The sequence below is a fragment of the Bos indicus x Bos taurus genome, chromosome 27 (genome assembly GCF_003369695.1).
Source record: "Bos indicus x Bos taurus breed Angus x Brahman F1 hybrid chromosome 27, Bos_hybrid_MaternalHap_v2.0, whole genome shotgun sequence".
Taxonomy (NCBI): Eukaryota; Metazoa; Chordata; class Mammalia; order Artiodactyla; family Bovidae; genus Bos; species Bos indicus x Bos taurus.
In genome coordinates this window covers 15,507,055-15,522,196 of record NC_040102.1, presented here as the reverse complement: position 1 = coordinate 15,522,196, position 15,142 = coordinate 15,507,055, and the positions used below count along the sequence as shown (strand labels likewise).

Genomic DNA, 15,142 nt, shown 5'->3' with positions numbered 1-15,142 from the left:
AGACACACTGTTTCCTGAAACCTTTCAAAACGAGGGATTCTTATCTAACTCGAATTTTGGGGGTGTGGAGACCTGAGGTACTAGATTTTCTTGGATAGCCCAATCTTTAAATAGTCTATCTTGGTACCCAACTCCCTGATTGGGTGTTTAATTTCAAATTGCTCTAGATGGGTGGAAATCACAAGGAAGTTGCTTTTTTCTGTTCAACACAAGCAAGAGCTGAACAAAAACATTAAAATTGTTCGAGAGATTGCCATATTAGATGATGGATGCACCATCATAAGAAATTTCAACACAAGCAGAGCATTTAATGGACAAGGATGACATGGAAGAAAGTACTTCCTGAGATGGTAAGCTGGGTTACATGACCTCCAGGCTTTCACATCCTTTTATCCTCCTTCTGGGCATCCCAGTGCCAAGCAGCAAGAGCGTGATGACACACACTTTGCCAATAAAAACACTGCTAAGTTCTTCATGCGCAATTCCTTCTCTCTTACTCTTCTATTAAACTAAAAGTTTTCACGCCACGGGATTTTTAGCTAATAACAAATAAATCTGCAAACCGAAGCGTTTGGAAAATAGAAGCATTTTTTTCTTTCATTAAAATTTAATTTCAAATTAAAGCAGGAAATTAAGAGCAATTATAAGAGACTTAATACTTAAAACTAAGATCTTTTCAACATGCTAAAGGATTTATGTGAAGGCCATATTCACCTATATAATATTTCATTACATTTGTTAACCATATTGCATATTCTGATTACTGTAACTCTAAAACACTCCTTTTGATAATACATTTTGGTGAGAAATGGATAAAAACGAATACTGGCAAAAATCTGTACTTAGTAATAAAGGTATGTGCTAGTCACAGGTGTATCTTCTTTCAATAGTTCATCAGCACCCGTCTTCAAACTAAGTATCATAAAAATACAAAAGTACAAAACAAAGACACGATTCTATGTGTTATATAACTACAGACACTCATTCATGCAAGTACAAAAAAACCCAAAATATTTTAAAATATATCATCTGTGTCAATTCAAGGAGACAGAGAAATTCATGATAGTAAAATCATTTTATGTTCTTCATTAAGAAATATGCATGAGTAATGTAACAAACCACAGTAAGAAATGAAAGAACACTTATTCTCACTGCCAAGCAAACAGCTTTTCTTCTAAAGGCGTAACAGCCAACAAAAAATTCAATGCTGTTATGACTTAAGTACATCTATTTTCTAGGACTGCTCTTCAAGAAATAAGCAGGTAAGAGGGGATCACAGAAGATTAGAGAGAATGGAATAACATGATTAGAACTTCAGTTTTAGTTAGATTAATCTGAAAAGACGATTTAGGGTAACAAGAGAGAAATACTAGAGGTGAGGAGACCAGTTTAAAAGCTACCGTTTAGTCTAGAAAATGTTGGAGAAGGAAATGGCAACCCACTCCAGTGTTCTTGCCTGGAGAATCCCAGGGACGGGGAAGCCTGGTGGGCTGCAGTCTCTGGGGTCGCACAGAGTCGAACACGACTGAAGCGACTTAGCAGCAGCAGCAGCAGTCTAGAAAATGTGATGTTAGGTAAATCTCTATCTATAAATGTTCAGAACAAGGAATGACTCCGTCTAAGTAAACAGTACGAGAGAGAGAGCCATTTTCCACCTCTGCCTTCTCCCCGCGGTAACTCAGGCACAGTCTTCCGTGCCCAAGAGGGTAGACCCCCACAGGTCATAAGTGGTCCATGACCAGAGTCTCTTGGAACAAAGAACAGTCATTCAACCAGGAACTGCCCTAGTGATGATGACAATAACAACAATTCCATTGATCACACAGATGTCCCTCTGTGGTTTGCAAAGTTTTCAAAAATGCAATTAGTAATTACTCTCTGTGTGCAGAAGAAAAGTCATCTTCTGGGAAGATCTGAGGTTGCTAGCTTATGTCACTGGTGCATCTACTGATTTATTCAAGAAAAATGAACACGTATTTCATACCACTGGGTAAAGAGACGTGAACTAGATAAGTGGAGCCTACAGAGAGGGGGAAAGCCATGCTCTTTGAGGTACCAGCTATGCTTCTTTTGTGTCAGCATCTAATCCTTGGACAGTTGGAGTTCTACTGAGCAAACAGCAGGTACTTGATAATTCCTGAATTACATTTCCTGCCCACATTACTGAGATAATTCAGGGCAGTCCAGTGAAAATTGGGCTGCAGATCTAGTGAGATTTAATAGTAAGTCAAAAAGACTTTTAAAAGTCTACCTTCTGCCAGTTTTCCAGGAAATGTAACTTGAGGAGAAAAACTTTTAAGGGTATCTGATATAGAAGAGTAGTTGCCAGTTCTCTCCTAACTTCATACTTAACACTGTGTATTTTCATCTGGAAAACCTCAGACTTTTTTTTTGTATATAATAATCAAAACTGTCAGTTTTTAGAAATTTGATTTTTAAAACATATTTTCAAAACTTTAATTTGATCAAAATATAGTCTCTTTTAAACTTTAATATGTGTAATTACACTTACTCATCCCCATTTCCAGACATATAACACTGTACCCGCCACAGTCCCCTTTCAATCATCTTTAATACAAGTTCCACATCTCTGTCCTTCATTCTTTTGTCAAGGTTGGCCAAGATCCCTTAATTTGGTTAACTGGTTTGTCCATGAGCAAGCCTGAGTGCATTTATTCCCAACACACTTTCTCTACATATATCTATTAACAAAAGAAAAAAAAAAAAAAAGGCCTCCTGACACCTACTTCAAGTAACAGTGAACAACAGATTCTTGCTTCATATCGTGGAAGTACCCCACTAAGCTGGCTAGTTTCATGCGATCTGCAAATTCCTGCTTAATCAATGTTTAGATCCCATTCATTTAACTGAAACATGGATGTATTGGGGGGCTTCCCTGGTGACTCAGTGGTAAAAGAATCTGCCTGCCAATGCAGGAGACATGGGTTTGTTCCCGGGGTCGGGAAGATCCCCAGGAGAAGGGCATGGCAACCCACTCTGGTATTCTTGCCTGGAGAATCCCAGGGACAGAGAAGCCTGGCGGGCTACAGTCCATGGGGCCACAAAGGGTCAGACACAGTTTGCTGACTAAACAACAACTGGATGTATTTACTATGTCTTCAAGTAAAAATTCATGATGAAAAAAATCCAAATGGCATCAAACAGAGAGAGGATAGATAAATTTGCTGGAAATTACTATTTTCCTTTTAGAACATACTGAATTGCTTCCCGTGGTGATTATATACCCTCACTTAATCCTTACCTTCTTTCAGAGCTTTGTCCATATTATGAGAAATGACTACCCTTCTAGACTGAACTGACTCATTTGAGTTTCCATACACAGGACTCTGAAATATAAGAAGAAAAAAAGATACAGATTACTGAATAAATCACATAAATATAAAACCAAAAGTATGAAAAACCATTTAAACAGACGTTAAAATATTGCTTAACAGATTATAAGGTTCTTCTGGAAAAGTAAATACGTGCTTAAGGTTAAGAAATTTTTGAAAAAGAATTAAGGAAGGATTTTCCCTAGCAGATATCAAGACAGTGTGATGCTAGTGTAGAAATAAACAACTGAATGGTAGAAAGTACAAAAACATCTATACAGAAATGCCAATATATGAGAATTAAGAACATAATGAGAAAAATACTTCATATATTAATAACTCCAAACTGATTAAAGAGCTAAATATTTTCTTAACTAAAAATGTATTTAAAGGAAACAAAGGAGATGCTGTGTTTAATCCTGGGATGGAGAAGCCCTCTCCAAAATAAGACACAAAAAGAGTTAAAAAGGAAAAGAAACCTGACAAATACAACTACATAAAACAGGAAATTTCTGTTTGACAAAAGACAACTATAAAATATAACTGACAGACAACACCTGCAAGATGTATAATAAAGGACTATTATTTCATATATACAGAGATCCCGAAACAAGAAAAATAACTCTAAAGAAAAAACCAGGCAAAGAAATTAAAGGAGCAATCATAAAAGATAAACACCAATCAATTTATGAAAAACAAATTGCAACCTCTTTTTTCAATGAGAAATGCAAATAAGTGCAATGAGACACCACCAGACTGACAAAGCAGTGGCAAAGTGTCATCTAACCTAATGTTGGCAAAGACATGTGGGAATGGCCATTTTCATTCATCGTGAGGGGAAACGTCCATTTCTAAAAGCTTTTAAGAAAACAACTGAGAGCATATCAAAATTTAAAAGCACTCTGTTTATTCAGCAATTCTACTTCTAGGAATCCAGCTAAGATAAAATACTTGCACATTTAAAAAAAAAGTACACATACCAAGACTTTCACTGCTATAGTGACTCTAAGGGAAGAAATTGGAAATAAATCAAGTGTATCAGTTCAGTTCAGTTGTTCAATCATGTCCAACTCTTTGTGACCCCATGGACTGCAGCACACCAGGCTTCCCTGTCCATCACCAACTCCCAGAATCAAGTGTATACCAATAATCAAAGAGTTAAATTGTGATGGTTCATGTTTTAGAATATAATGCAGCCATGAAAAAAGAATGAATTAGGGACACATATGCCTTCATGAAAAGTTTTCCATGATGGAAAATGTTTGGAAACACATATGCTAAACAATTAAAAATGGTTTCTTCCTCCATATATGTCTGTATAACACAATTTAAAATTTTAATTATAAAAAGGTACTAGTTGGCAAAAACAGAGAGGCAACATGCAGGATTTAAATCCCACTATCAGGCAGCTAAGGGTACTTCAAAGAGAAAAGCTTTTTAATTGATCACATTCCAAAGTGATCAAAAGTATATGTATATTGTAAGCATATGCTGGACCATGAAGAAGGCTGAGTGCTAAAGAAATGATGCTATAGAACTGTGGTGTTGGAGAAGACTCTTGAGACTCCCTTGGACTGCAAGGAGATCCAACCAGTCAATCCTAAATGAAATAAATCCTGAATATTCATTGGAGGGACTGGTGCTGAAGCTGAAGCTCCAATACTTTGGCCACCTGATGTGAAGAGCTGACTCAGTAGAAAAGACCCAGATACTGGGAAAGAGTGAAGGTGGGAGGACAAGGGGACAGCAGAGGATGAGATGATTGGATGGCATCACCGACTTAATGCACACGAGTTTGAGCAAGCTCTGGGAGATGGTGAAGGACAGGGAAGCCTGGCATACTAGAGTCCATAGAGTCACAAACAGTCGGACACGACTGAGCAACTGAACAACAAATACTGCATTGGGTGTACTTATTGGTTTCAGGGGCTTCCCTGGTGGCTCAGTTGATAAAGAATCCACCTGCAATGCAGAAGACCCGGGTTTGATCTCTGGGTGGGGAAGATCCCCTGGAGAAGGAAATGGCAACCCACTCCAGCCTTTTTGCCTGGGAAATCTCATGGACAGAGGAGCCTGGCAGGCTACGGTCCATGGGGTTGCAAGAGTCTTACAAGACCTTGTGACTACATCACCACCACCACTGGTTTCAGAGCATAAAAAGAAGCTAGTTATTACTGGAACGTAGAGAACTTTTTTGTGCATGGGAAATATTACAAGTGCTTGACTACAGAGCCACTGTCACTCAGGAGGTCTAAATGGCTAAGGGCCCTATCAGCTTCATTCAATAAGTGAGGGTGAGGAAAGCCCTCCGTTCTCAGGCAGCCACCCCAACACAGCTGCAACCAACCCCTGGCCCTGGCCCACCGAACCCTGAGAGCAGAATTTCCAATGCTTAGCTTAGTTTCACACTATCTGTGGGTCAAACGCCAAGACTATCATCCACTTTTGTGATCACTGTTACTAAAAAAAACTCTTAGTGTTAAGATTCCTTAGTTGAAATACTTTTAAAAGCCTTAAGATGTATGTGTTACACTCAGAAAAGAATCCCTTTAGGCTACAAACTGGGCTTCCCTGGTGGCTCAGATGATAAAGCATCTACCTGCAGTGCAGGTGACCCGGGCTCAACCCCTGGGTCGGGAAGATCCCCTGAAAGAGGGAATGGTAACCCACTCCAGTATTCTTGCCTGGGAAATCCCAAGGACAGAGAAGCCTGGCAGGCTACGGTCCATGGGATTACAAAGAGTCGGACATGACTGAGTGACTAACACATATATACAACACTACAAATTAAGACATAATATTCAACACTTTCTCAAGGAATCATTAAAAAAAAGACAAAACCCTTAATCATAATCGTATAGACAAAAGCCATTTTATCCTAAAAGAAATACACTCTCATCTATCAAAAACTACTTTCTAGTTTCTGAGTAACTTGTTATAAAATTAAATGGTCAGGACATTTTACTGTAATTTTTAAAATTTTAGTTCATGAAAGGAAAAGACGGAAGAAATGAGAAGAATTTTTAAATTCTAGTGCTTTTTAGAACATCAGGCAGGTATTTAAACAACTTAATACCAATAGAGCACTATACTGATAAATAACTTTAACCACAGCTTCTCAAGCCTTTGGCGAACACTCTGGTATAGTTTTCCAAATATAGGTACAGCAGTTTCATGCACAATACTAACCAGATGATGAAATCACAGCCAAATGACGCTTAATTGAGAAGTTCCTGAATTCGGGTTCTTAAAATGGAAACTGTGTTTAAGGGCTGGGAGAGAAGCAGGTGTGAATATGACAACACATGCCTGAGCATATTTTGTACTTAAGTGTCTATCTTTACAGCTTCCTTCAGAACAATTTTGTGCTTATTTTTTACCTTTCCTTTCTCTCCCTAGTTACAGCTTTCCCAATTCTTACCATCTATCTGCACATTTCTTTTCTGTCTCTGCTTCCCACTTAGACATAATACCTACAATAAACATGTTTATCCCTACTCACTGTATTTGAATTAGGCTTTTATGCGCTTTAACTTAAAAAGTTTATGAGAATAACATTTTCTATGTTGCTTCTTTCTCTAAAAGCATTATCAGTTTTCCAGTCTGGTTCTGGATTTCCCTGCACTCTGTCCCCCAGAACCCTTATTAGGAGATAATAGAGAGTTCTTCAGCCCTGTCACCCCACAGCCTGATTGAGAGCCTGGAAGTAAGGAGAACAGGAAGATCAAAGAAAACATCATGGGCCCAAAGTAACTGGGTAACCACACATGGAAAGTCCTTTTTTTTAAGGATTTAATATTTCTGGAACCAGAACCTCTTCATGACTAAACTACAACACTAGAGTAGATTAGTCACTGCACACGCCTTTTCTTTCAGGTCACAGAGGGATGGGATTCACAATCAGTCATCATCCCAGGGTGGAGAGAGAGGAGAGGAAGCGGGGAGAAGGCCGGCAGCTAAGACTCAGGCACAGCTGTGGCCCAGAGGGCTGTGAGGCGAAACCTGCCTTCTCTCTCCTTCCATTTATAGGTGTGAAAATAGGAACTGCTCACCACAGAGACTTCCCCAAGAGTTGTGTTCCAGCGAATGCTCGCCCCCGGCTCTGCACCTCGCAGTCCCTGCCCCTCCTCAGGGAAAGCCTGCGTCACACAACCGCTTTCCCAGTAACGCTGGTGCTGGGGAGTGTGAAGCACGTGCGCGCTGTCCTCAGCCCTCTGCCACAAAGCGTAAGTGACAGGAGGCTTCACCATTCCATCCAGAACTGCGGACTTCGAGTGTCATCTGAGCGGTCAGCCCTAGCCTGGAGTCTGGCATCAGTATCCCAATACGGGGCTTCCCTGGTGGCTCAGATGGTAAAGAATCCGCCTGCAATGCGGGAGACCTGGGTTCGATTCCTGGGTTGGGAAGATCCTCTGGAGGAGGGCATGGCAACTCACTGCAGTATCCTTGCCTGGAGAATCCCATGGACGGAGGAGCCTGGCGGGTTACAGTCCATGGGATCACAAAGAGTTGGACACAACTGAGCATGTGCCAATACTAAGATAGAGGAACATCTGGTGAACCAGAATCCCTGCTATGTAAAAAAGATACACCTTATTCTCCATTTCATTAAGATAAATGAAACTTATCTTCATTTTAAGATTTAAACCTAGCTTGGACCCTACTTGTTGAGGTCATTTTAATCACTCAGTGAGTTCTCTGGAGAGAGAAAGTGAGAAGCCTCAACAAATAATTGCTCATTCTGAAAACGTTCTCCAAAGACAGGGCAAAACCTGAAGGCTTTGCTCCGATATACGAGACTCAGCATCAGACAGCAGAAGTCGTATCAGCAAGTGCTGTCCTGAGTACCTACGTATCAGCTTTCTGTTTACTTCTGGATGTCAGCTTTTAGTCTACAGCCATAATATGCTCCAACTGTCTTCGTGTCAGAATTAAGACACCCTCTCCTGAGGGAACAAGATCTGGAGAGAGATTCCACGCAGACAGTTGGGTACCCTGACACTATTAGCAACGAGACAGCCAGGGGTGACCTGGAACCCAGCTGAGACACACACCTCATTTTCCATTGTTTATGCGGACGACACTGCTTACTGTGTTGCTTCCTGTGGGAGCAGAGACAGGGCTGGTAATTCCTTTCATGCCTATTACCTGAACGACTCAAATAAACAAGTATCTTTCTCCTTCACTATATGCTTCTATAATAAAAAAAATTTTTTATGTATTTTGGTTTATTTAAAAAAAAAAAACCTGTACAGAGTTAATGGCGTGATGGGCATAATTTCCTGTAAAGCTACTGAAATGGTGATTTATCTTAGGAAAACAAACACAAAACCCCAACCATCATTAACCACACATTGCTGTCACATGGCCCAGTCTTCCCAAGTATTCGCAGCATCAGACAATCTACTGGGATCTTGTGACTAATATTCTCATTCTTAAGCTATGTTATTCTCAAAACCATGGCTCCTTTCAAACCAACCGTATTCTACCTCATCCTCAAAAAATCATGTAATCAAAAGCAAAGAAACAAAACGACCCACACAGATTCCTTCTCAGGAAGACAGGAAGGGACTGAGGTATGGAAAGGCCACCGGACTTGACTGAGACCCTGATGAAAGAGCGTGACGTGAGTGACAACAGCCCCTCCAGCAATGGCGTCCAGTCTGTAACTGCTGGCTTGAAGAAAGCATTTTGCAGAGTGCCTGGCACCTAGTGACTAAGTACAACTATCATCACTAATAAAACTCAAAACAGGATCAACTTTCAACACACTGAGGCTAATCGGTTGGTTGGTTTTAACAGCTGATTGGATGGTTTTCTGAAGGGAAAAGAATTGTGGAAATGAAAGCAAGAGAGAAGGATTGAAAGTTAAATCACCAAAGTTAACACACAACTTAATAGAACATACTGTTCCTGAAGTATTTTTGCCTTTGAGGATGTACTTTCCAGAGAGGAAAGTGTCCGTTTCCTGGAGACGTTCTATCGTGTATGGGCCTTTATATTCTCTGTTACTGGTGAAGTATTCAAGTGTTCAAACAAAACCTGGTTTGATCAGAACCAGTTTCTTGGATTGTGCTTTATAATGTTTAACTGTGAAATAAAGAAGGTCTGGTTCACCTTATCGATAGATCAAACTGTATCCAATATATACTGAAAGGTTATCATTTAGGGAGATCGTACTGATAGAAAGTACTAGTTTTTTGTGTTTTCCCCCCTCTTAATCGAGTATAATTTCTGTTTTAGATAGAAGAAAGAAAAGCTACTCTCCGAAATTCAAACCTACAAATGTTCTCATATGCTTCAATTTCTTTTAAAATTGCTAGTTCTAATATATCTAGAGAGGGACACATTCTATAAATGTAAAGAATTAAAGCAGTCTATTCACACCATTATCCACAGATAATCCCTACTGATATTTTGGTCTTTTTCCTCCTAGTTGGTGAGGCCATTTCTTACCATGTAACTGTGGACAACTTACTTTCGTAAGGGCCTCAAGGGCCTCATCCGTAAAAGAAAGATAACAATGGTACCTACCTCTTAGGACTGATAAGAGCATTGAATTAATACACATGAAGTGTTTGAAACTGTGCCGGGCAATGTATTATTAATTATAAATTACTCTTGGTACTTTATTTTCATATACTTTGGAACAAATTACAACCACCACATTCACAGATTTCTGCACCTGGTTTTTCACACTCAGTATTTTATTATGAGCATCTTTTATGTAATAAAGATTTGGAATGTTTTGTTTTGAATGACTTACACTGTATTTTAACCATTCTCTTATTACTGTATTATTTACTTGGTCCTCAACACGTTTTTCCAATTTTCCATGAAAAACCTATTCATTTCCATGCTATCGACCTAAGTGTAGCATTACCAAAACTGTTCTAAACAATACTGGAAATGTCTATGAACCACACAGTAGATTTGAACTCTGACTTCAAACAACTGTGTGCCTCAAGAATGCTGTTCTTATCTTTAAGGAGAGTCCTCTACCAGCCAAGGAGAAACTGATCGAACAACAGGGCATGGTGTGTATCGGATGCTGTGAAGCACAAATTACGCAAAGGTGAACAGGAACAGTCCCTGTCAACCTGTTGAACCGACAGTAAGTAACCTACATGCCTTGAAAGTCCAACACTGCGGGGTGTTTCCAGATGGGAAAACGAGGAATGGCCACAAGAGGCAGGTGCAGGTCAGGCCTTCTCTATCCTTGGGGAGCAGTAAAGGAAACCACCCTGTCCTCCAGAAGCATAAATCCCCACCATGATTTCACCTGAAATGAACTTTGGCAAGAGATGAATGGTAGATTACATGGTGAGCAGCTTCCATAGCTTAGTACACACCAGTTATTGGAAGTATTGTTGTGTTCAGGCTAAAGGCCAACCCTGCCTGCACACAAATGTAGGAATCAAGGTTCTGTTTCTATTTTTATAAAGAAAGATAATCAGTTAGGTTAGCTCCTGAGACCAGATCCTATGACTGGGTATGAAATCAATTAGATCTTTTCTCTGAACAAGTATGAAACTCAAGTGTGCTTCAGGCTAGGGCACAATCCCATTATTACTACTAGGGCAAAAGCATATGACATCACATGACAGCAGCAAGGCTTAATTAAGACCCAGAAAAAAGTTGGCTACAGTCGATTCTTTGCCATTTTCTCGCTGTGTTATGATGAATATGTCCATTTCTCTGAGATTCAGTTTAAATAATGTCTGTCCTATTTATACTAAAGGATTGTTATGCATCCCAGAAGACAGTGCGTGAAAGGGTTTTTTAAAGTGTAAGACTCTTAGTCGCTCAATCGTTGTCAGACTCTTTGAAACCCACGGACTGTAGCCCACTAGGCTCCTCTGTCCATGGAATTCTCTAGGCAAGGATACTGGAGTGGGTTGCATTTACAAAGCAGTATTCAAATACAGATCATTTTTACAATGCCAAAAGTCATAGTCCAAATTTTTTGCAATGTTAATCAAAGAATGATTATTGTTATATTACATGTGATTAGTGTTATGACATAGCATACTTTCAGACTTGACTATCACAAGCAAATTCCTTTAATAATGTTTCTTGGTTATTCATCTACTAAAAAAATGATTATTAATGCAAAGGCAAAATCTCTATTAACTAATCAACAGAGGTATCTTTTGAGACAGGTTAACATACTAAGGGTTGTTTTTCCATTCAGTTGGACAAATTAGGTTCATGGGAAGAAAAAAAATGTGCTTCATTTCTAATGTCAAGGACTCAGATCTGAAGCTCCTGAGAAAACACACTCCACTTGATTACAAGAGAAATGTAAGTGTATTTCAAACCAGACACAGATTTAGAAACTGAAATTATAACATGCAGTTGACAGTACGCAGGCAGACAGCAGTATGTCTGAACTGGCAAGTAGAGAACAAGAGACTAGGCTGGGGGAGAAGAATGAGGAAAAAGCAAACTGGCTTAGGAAAGATCACTGATGACTGACAGCAGCTTTTGCATTCCTACAAAGATTTGCGTAAGAAAAATTCTGCAGCCATTTTATCACTGGCTCACACTGTAATTGTGAGCTCATGAGGGAAATCAGAGGTTTTCACATTTCCATCAACTCATTCAATCATCTAACACGCAATGAGGACTCTGCGTCTGCCGCTTAGTTGGGTTCCAGAGACAAAGGTAAATACATTCTCTGTGCTCAAAGGGCTTAATCTATCCCTGATGGAACAGAAGCTCATAATCGAATAACTGATGAGCTCAAACACTGTGGGAGGCTCTGCTTAGGAATTCTAGCGTTCTTCCTATTCTAGGCTCTCTTCTACATTTCGCTCTCCAGCCCAGGTCACGGAAGAAAATCTACTCAAATATGCAATCAATCCAAGAGATCATTTCATAAGAATTCTGAAGTTCAGACACAGTGAATTATAAAAATTATTTTCATAAGAGTTCTTACTGAAACCACTGAATTGAAATGGAGACGATGCCAGCATGGTTGCCCCCGCTTCAAAGCTATCATGTAACTCAACAACTGGATGAGTCACACAGAACTGCTTTTTTTCACAGAGATGCTTTAATGAAAGCAATCACTTTTTTTTTTCTTCATTACTGTCCCAAATACCCATAATACCACTCTTATTAAATTTGTTGACTAGCTTTTAAATGAAAACTGGTGATAAAATATTCAGGATCTAGCTGGAAACACATCACATTGGTGATTTGATTCAGCGAGATTTCTAATATTTTCATAGCTCCCTTGAAGCAAAAAGCTGAGCTCCAGGCAGTGGCTTTGATAACATACATGTACTAGATACTGATACGCGTGAGATGGATTACTGCCATAAAAATACTAGATGCAAAAAAAGAAAATACAATTCAATGGAATCTACTCAAAGAGACGGACTTTCACATCCCTTATAACTGGAGGGTAAAAATTATCTACCCCAGCCTAGATCTAGATCATAGAAATTCTTCCATTTCTATATAAAATAAATGTATAGAAATTCAAAGAATAAAACCTTCTCCTTATGAGAAACGTGGTGTTAAAGATAAGCTTCAGTGCAGCAGCCACTCCACCTCTGAGCAGAGAGGACAGGTGGTGAGTGTGGGTCCACAGGACAGGGCCGCCGGATACAGTTCCCAGTCTTCTCGGTCTCTGCTGACCTCAGGAAGCCCCCAGCCCCTGCTTGGAAACACATTAACTCATTTTCAAGACTCACTTGGGGATTTTGTTCTAATGCAGATTTCGAGATCCTAATTCAGCAACTATAAGGCATGCCTTTGAAACACAGCATTTTTAGCAAGAATTCCTAAATTATTTATGCATCTTTAGACCACATTTGGCGAAACACTGCTAAATGGTAGTGATGACAAAAGATTATGACCTCTGAGAAAAAGCTAGGAAGTTTTATTTCTTGGAAGATTTATTTTAATACAAGAGCGAAAGTGAGAGAAAGTGGAGTTGCTCAGTCATGTCCAACTCTTTGTGACCCCATGGACTGTAGTCTACCACACTCCTCCATCCATGGGATTTTCCAGGCAAGGGTACTAGAGTAGAGCCATCGTTTTACGTCAATTGGGACAGAGTCACAAAAGACTCACGGAATCTCAATAAAATTACCCTCGACACATCCTCCTCCTCACTATCAGCAATCAATCTGCCTCCCACTTACCAAGAAAGTCGAGGTGACCCAGTTTGAAACATCTCAATTCCCTGCCAGCCTCGCGGCCTACGAGCCTCTCTCCCTGCTCCTGTTTCTACCTCCTTCCCGTTAGTCTCGAGCCTGAACCCTGTGCCCTGACCCTGTCCACCCAGACACTGCCCTAGCCTGTTAGCATCCTGTCTCTGGGATCTGCAGGCTCTTCCTCTCTACTTTTCAAGATTTCTCTTTAACCCAAAACTGCGGTTAAATCTCTCAACTACAAAACTGCCCAAAGCACACCCAGCGCATACACACCTGTGAAGGCCGCCTTCTCTCCTTCTCAGCCAAGTTGCTAGGGGGCGCCGTGCACCCCATCTCTGCTTCCTCAACTGCCCCTCACCCCTCACCCAAGAGGATCAATGCCATGTCTGCCCCGTGTCCACCCTGCCCTCCCAGATGCCACCCACATGGTCTTCAGTGTCAAACTTGGGGTCACTTTCCCCGCCTCTTTCCGGACCACTAGCCAGGGAGAGGCAGGCCCACCCATGGGGAGGGCAGAGCTAAGACAGACAGAGAGGGGTGGTCCTGAGGGGGTGTGTCCACACGAAGCCTGACCTCCTCCGCAACTCTCCTACCTCTGGGTTATGTATCCTTTTTTAAAATTTTTTAAGAGCTTCAAGAAATTATTTAATAACCAAAATAACTCTAGGGATATTGAGAGAGGTGGATCCAGGTTTTACAGAGATTGGAATTTACACAGTATTGAAGGCTTTTTTAGAAAAAAAAAAATACACAATTATGAGCACAAAGTTAGAGACAGAGATGGATGCTTATTCAGAATCAGGAAATAAATATAAGAAACTGAGCAGCCCGTGCAGGTGAACTCAAGCTTCACAACCTCACCTAAATCCACCTCCAAGATGTAGGTGTTCTCCTTAGCTCCATGTTTATAGATGAGATGACCGAGACCTTGGTTGAGTAAACCAATGTATCATATCTTAAGATAATAAATCTCATTGTTTAAAAAAAAGGGGGGGGTGGCATTTACAGGTATAAGTCATGTTTAGAAAACACGTTTAGAAAACACCAGGTTAAAAAAAGTTAAATGGGTTCCTTCACTTGGATTTCTCAGAACGTTAGTATAGCAGTACACAGTAGAAAGCTTCAAGAACTTACGTCTTCAAATTGATGTGACCCGCCCCCCTCGACAAGCCTCTCCTTGCCTCTTCTGTTTTTGCAGTGTATAATAACTAAAAGCATCTCCTAAATTAAGTGTCTACGGGTCACAGTTTAGAGAACTCTGATTTTTCCCAGAACAGAAGAAAAGAACGTATGACTGTTTGGTACGGTATAGACAGGGCAGAGTGGGAACCCGGAGGCTTCACTGTCGTTCCACAAGGTTCTCACACAGAATGGCAGATGGATCTCACGTTATATGCCAACTAGTAAAATCTTAGTAGCCTCCTGGAATGTTACGTTGAAAAGGATTCTGACGCTTCATCCGGACTCGGGGGGCGGGGGAGAGAAGCAGCCTTACCTGCTCAGCAGTGACTGTCATGAGCACAGAAGGGGCAGTTGTGATGTCATTCTGAGACCTCTAAAGTGACACTAATTCCTAAACAGATCCTAGAACCATCCCAAAGATGCTCAAGTTTTCTAAAACCTGAATCAGGCCAGACTAAT

General features: G+C 40.4%; 1 protein-coding gene across 4 annotated transcripts in view; it reads right to left on the bottom strand.

Moving 5' to 3' along the window:
- The window catches only part of SNX25 (sorting nexin 25), a 91,801-nt gene that overhangs the window by 64,140 nt on the left and 12,519 nt on the right, over positions 1–15,142 (bottom strand). For all 4 annotated transcript variants that reach the window (XR_003509051.1, XM_027529997.1, XM_027529996.1 and 1 more), the window contains exon 2: positions 3,263–3,347. Coding sequence is in view for 3 of the 4 variants with exons in the window: in XM_027529997.1 (XP_027385798.1) it covers positions 3,263–3,347 (85 nt within the window). In the remaining variant the exon portion in view is untranslated. The remainder of the gene's footprint in view (positions 1–3,262; positions 3,348–15,142) is intronic.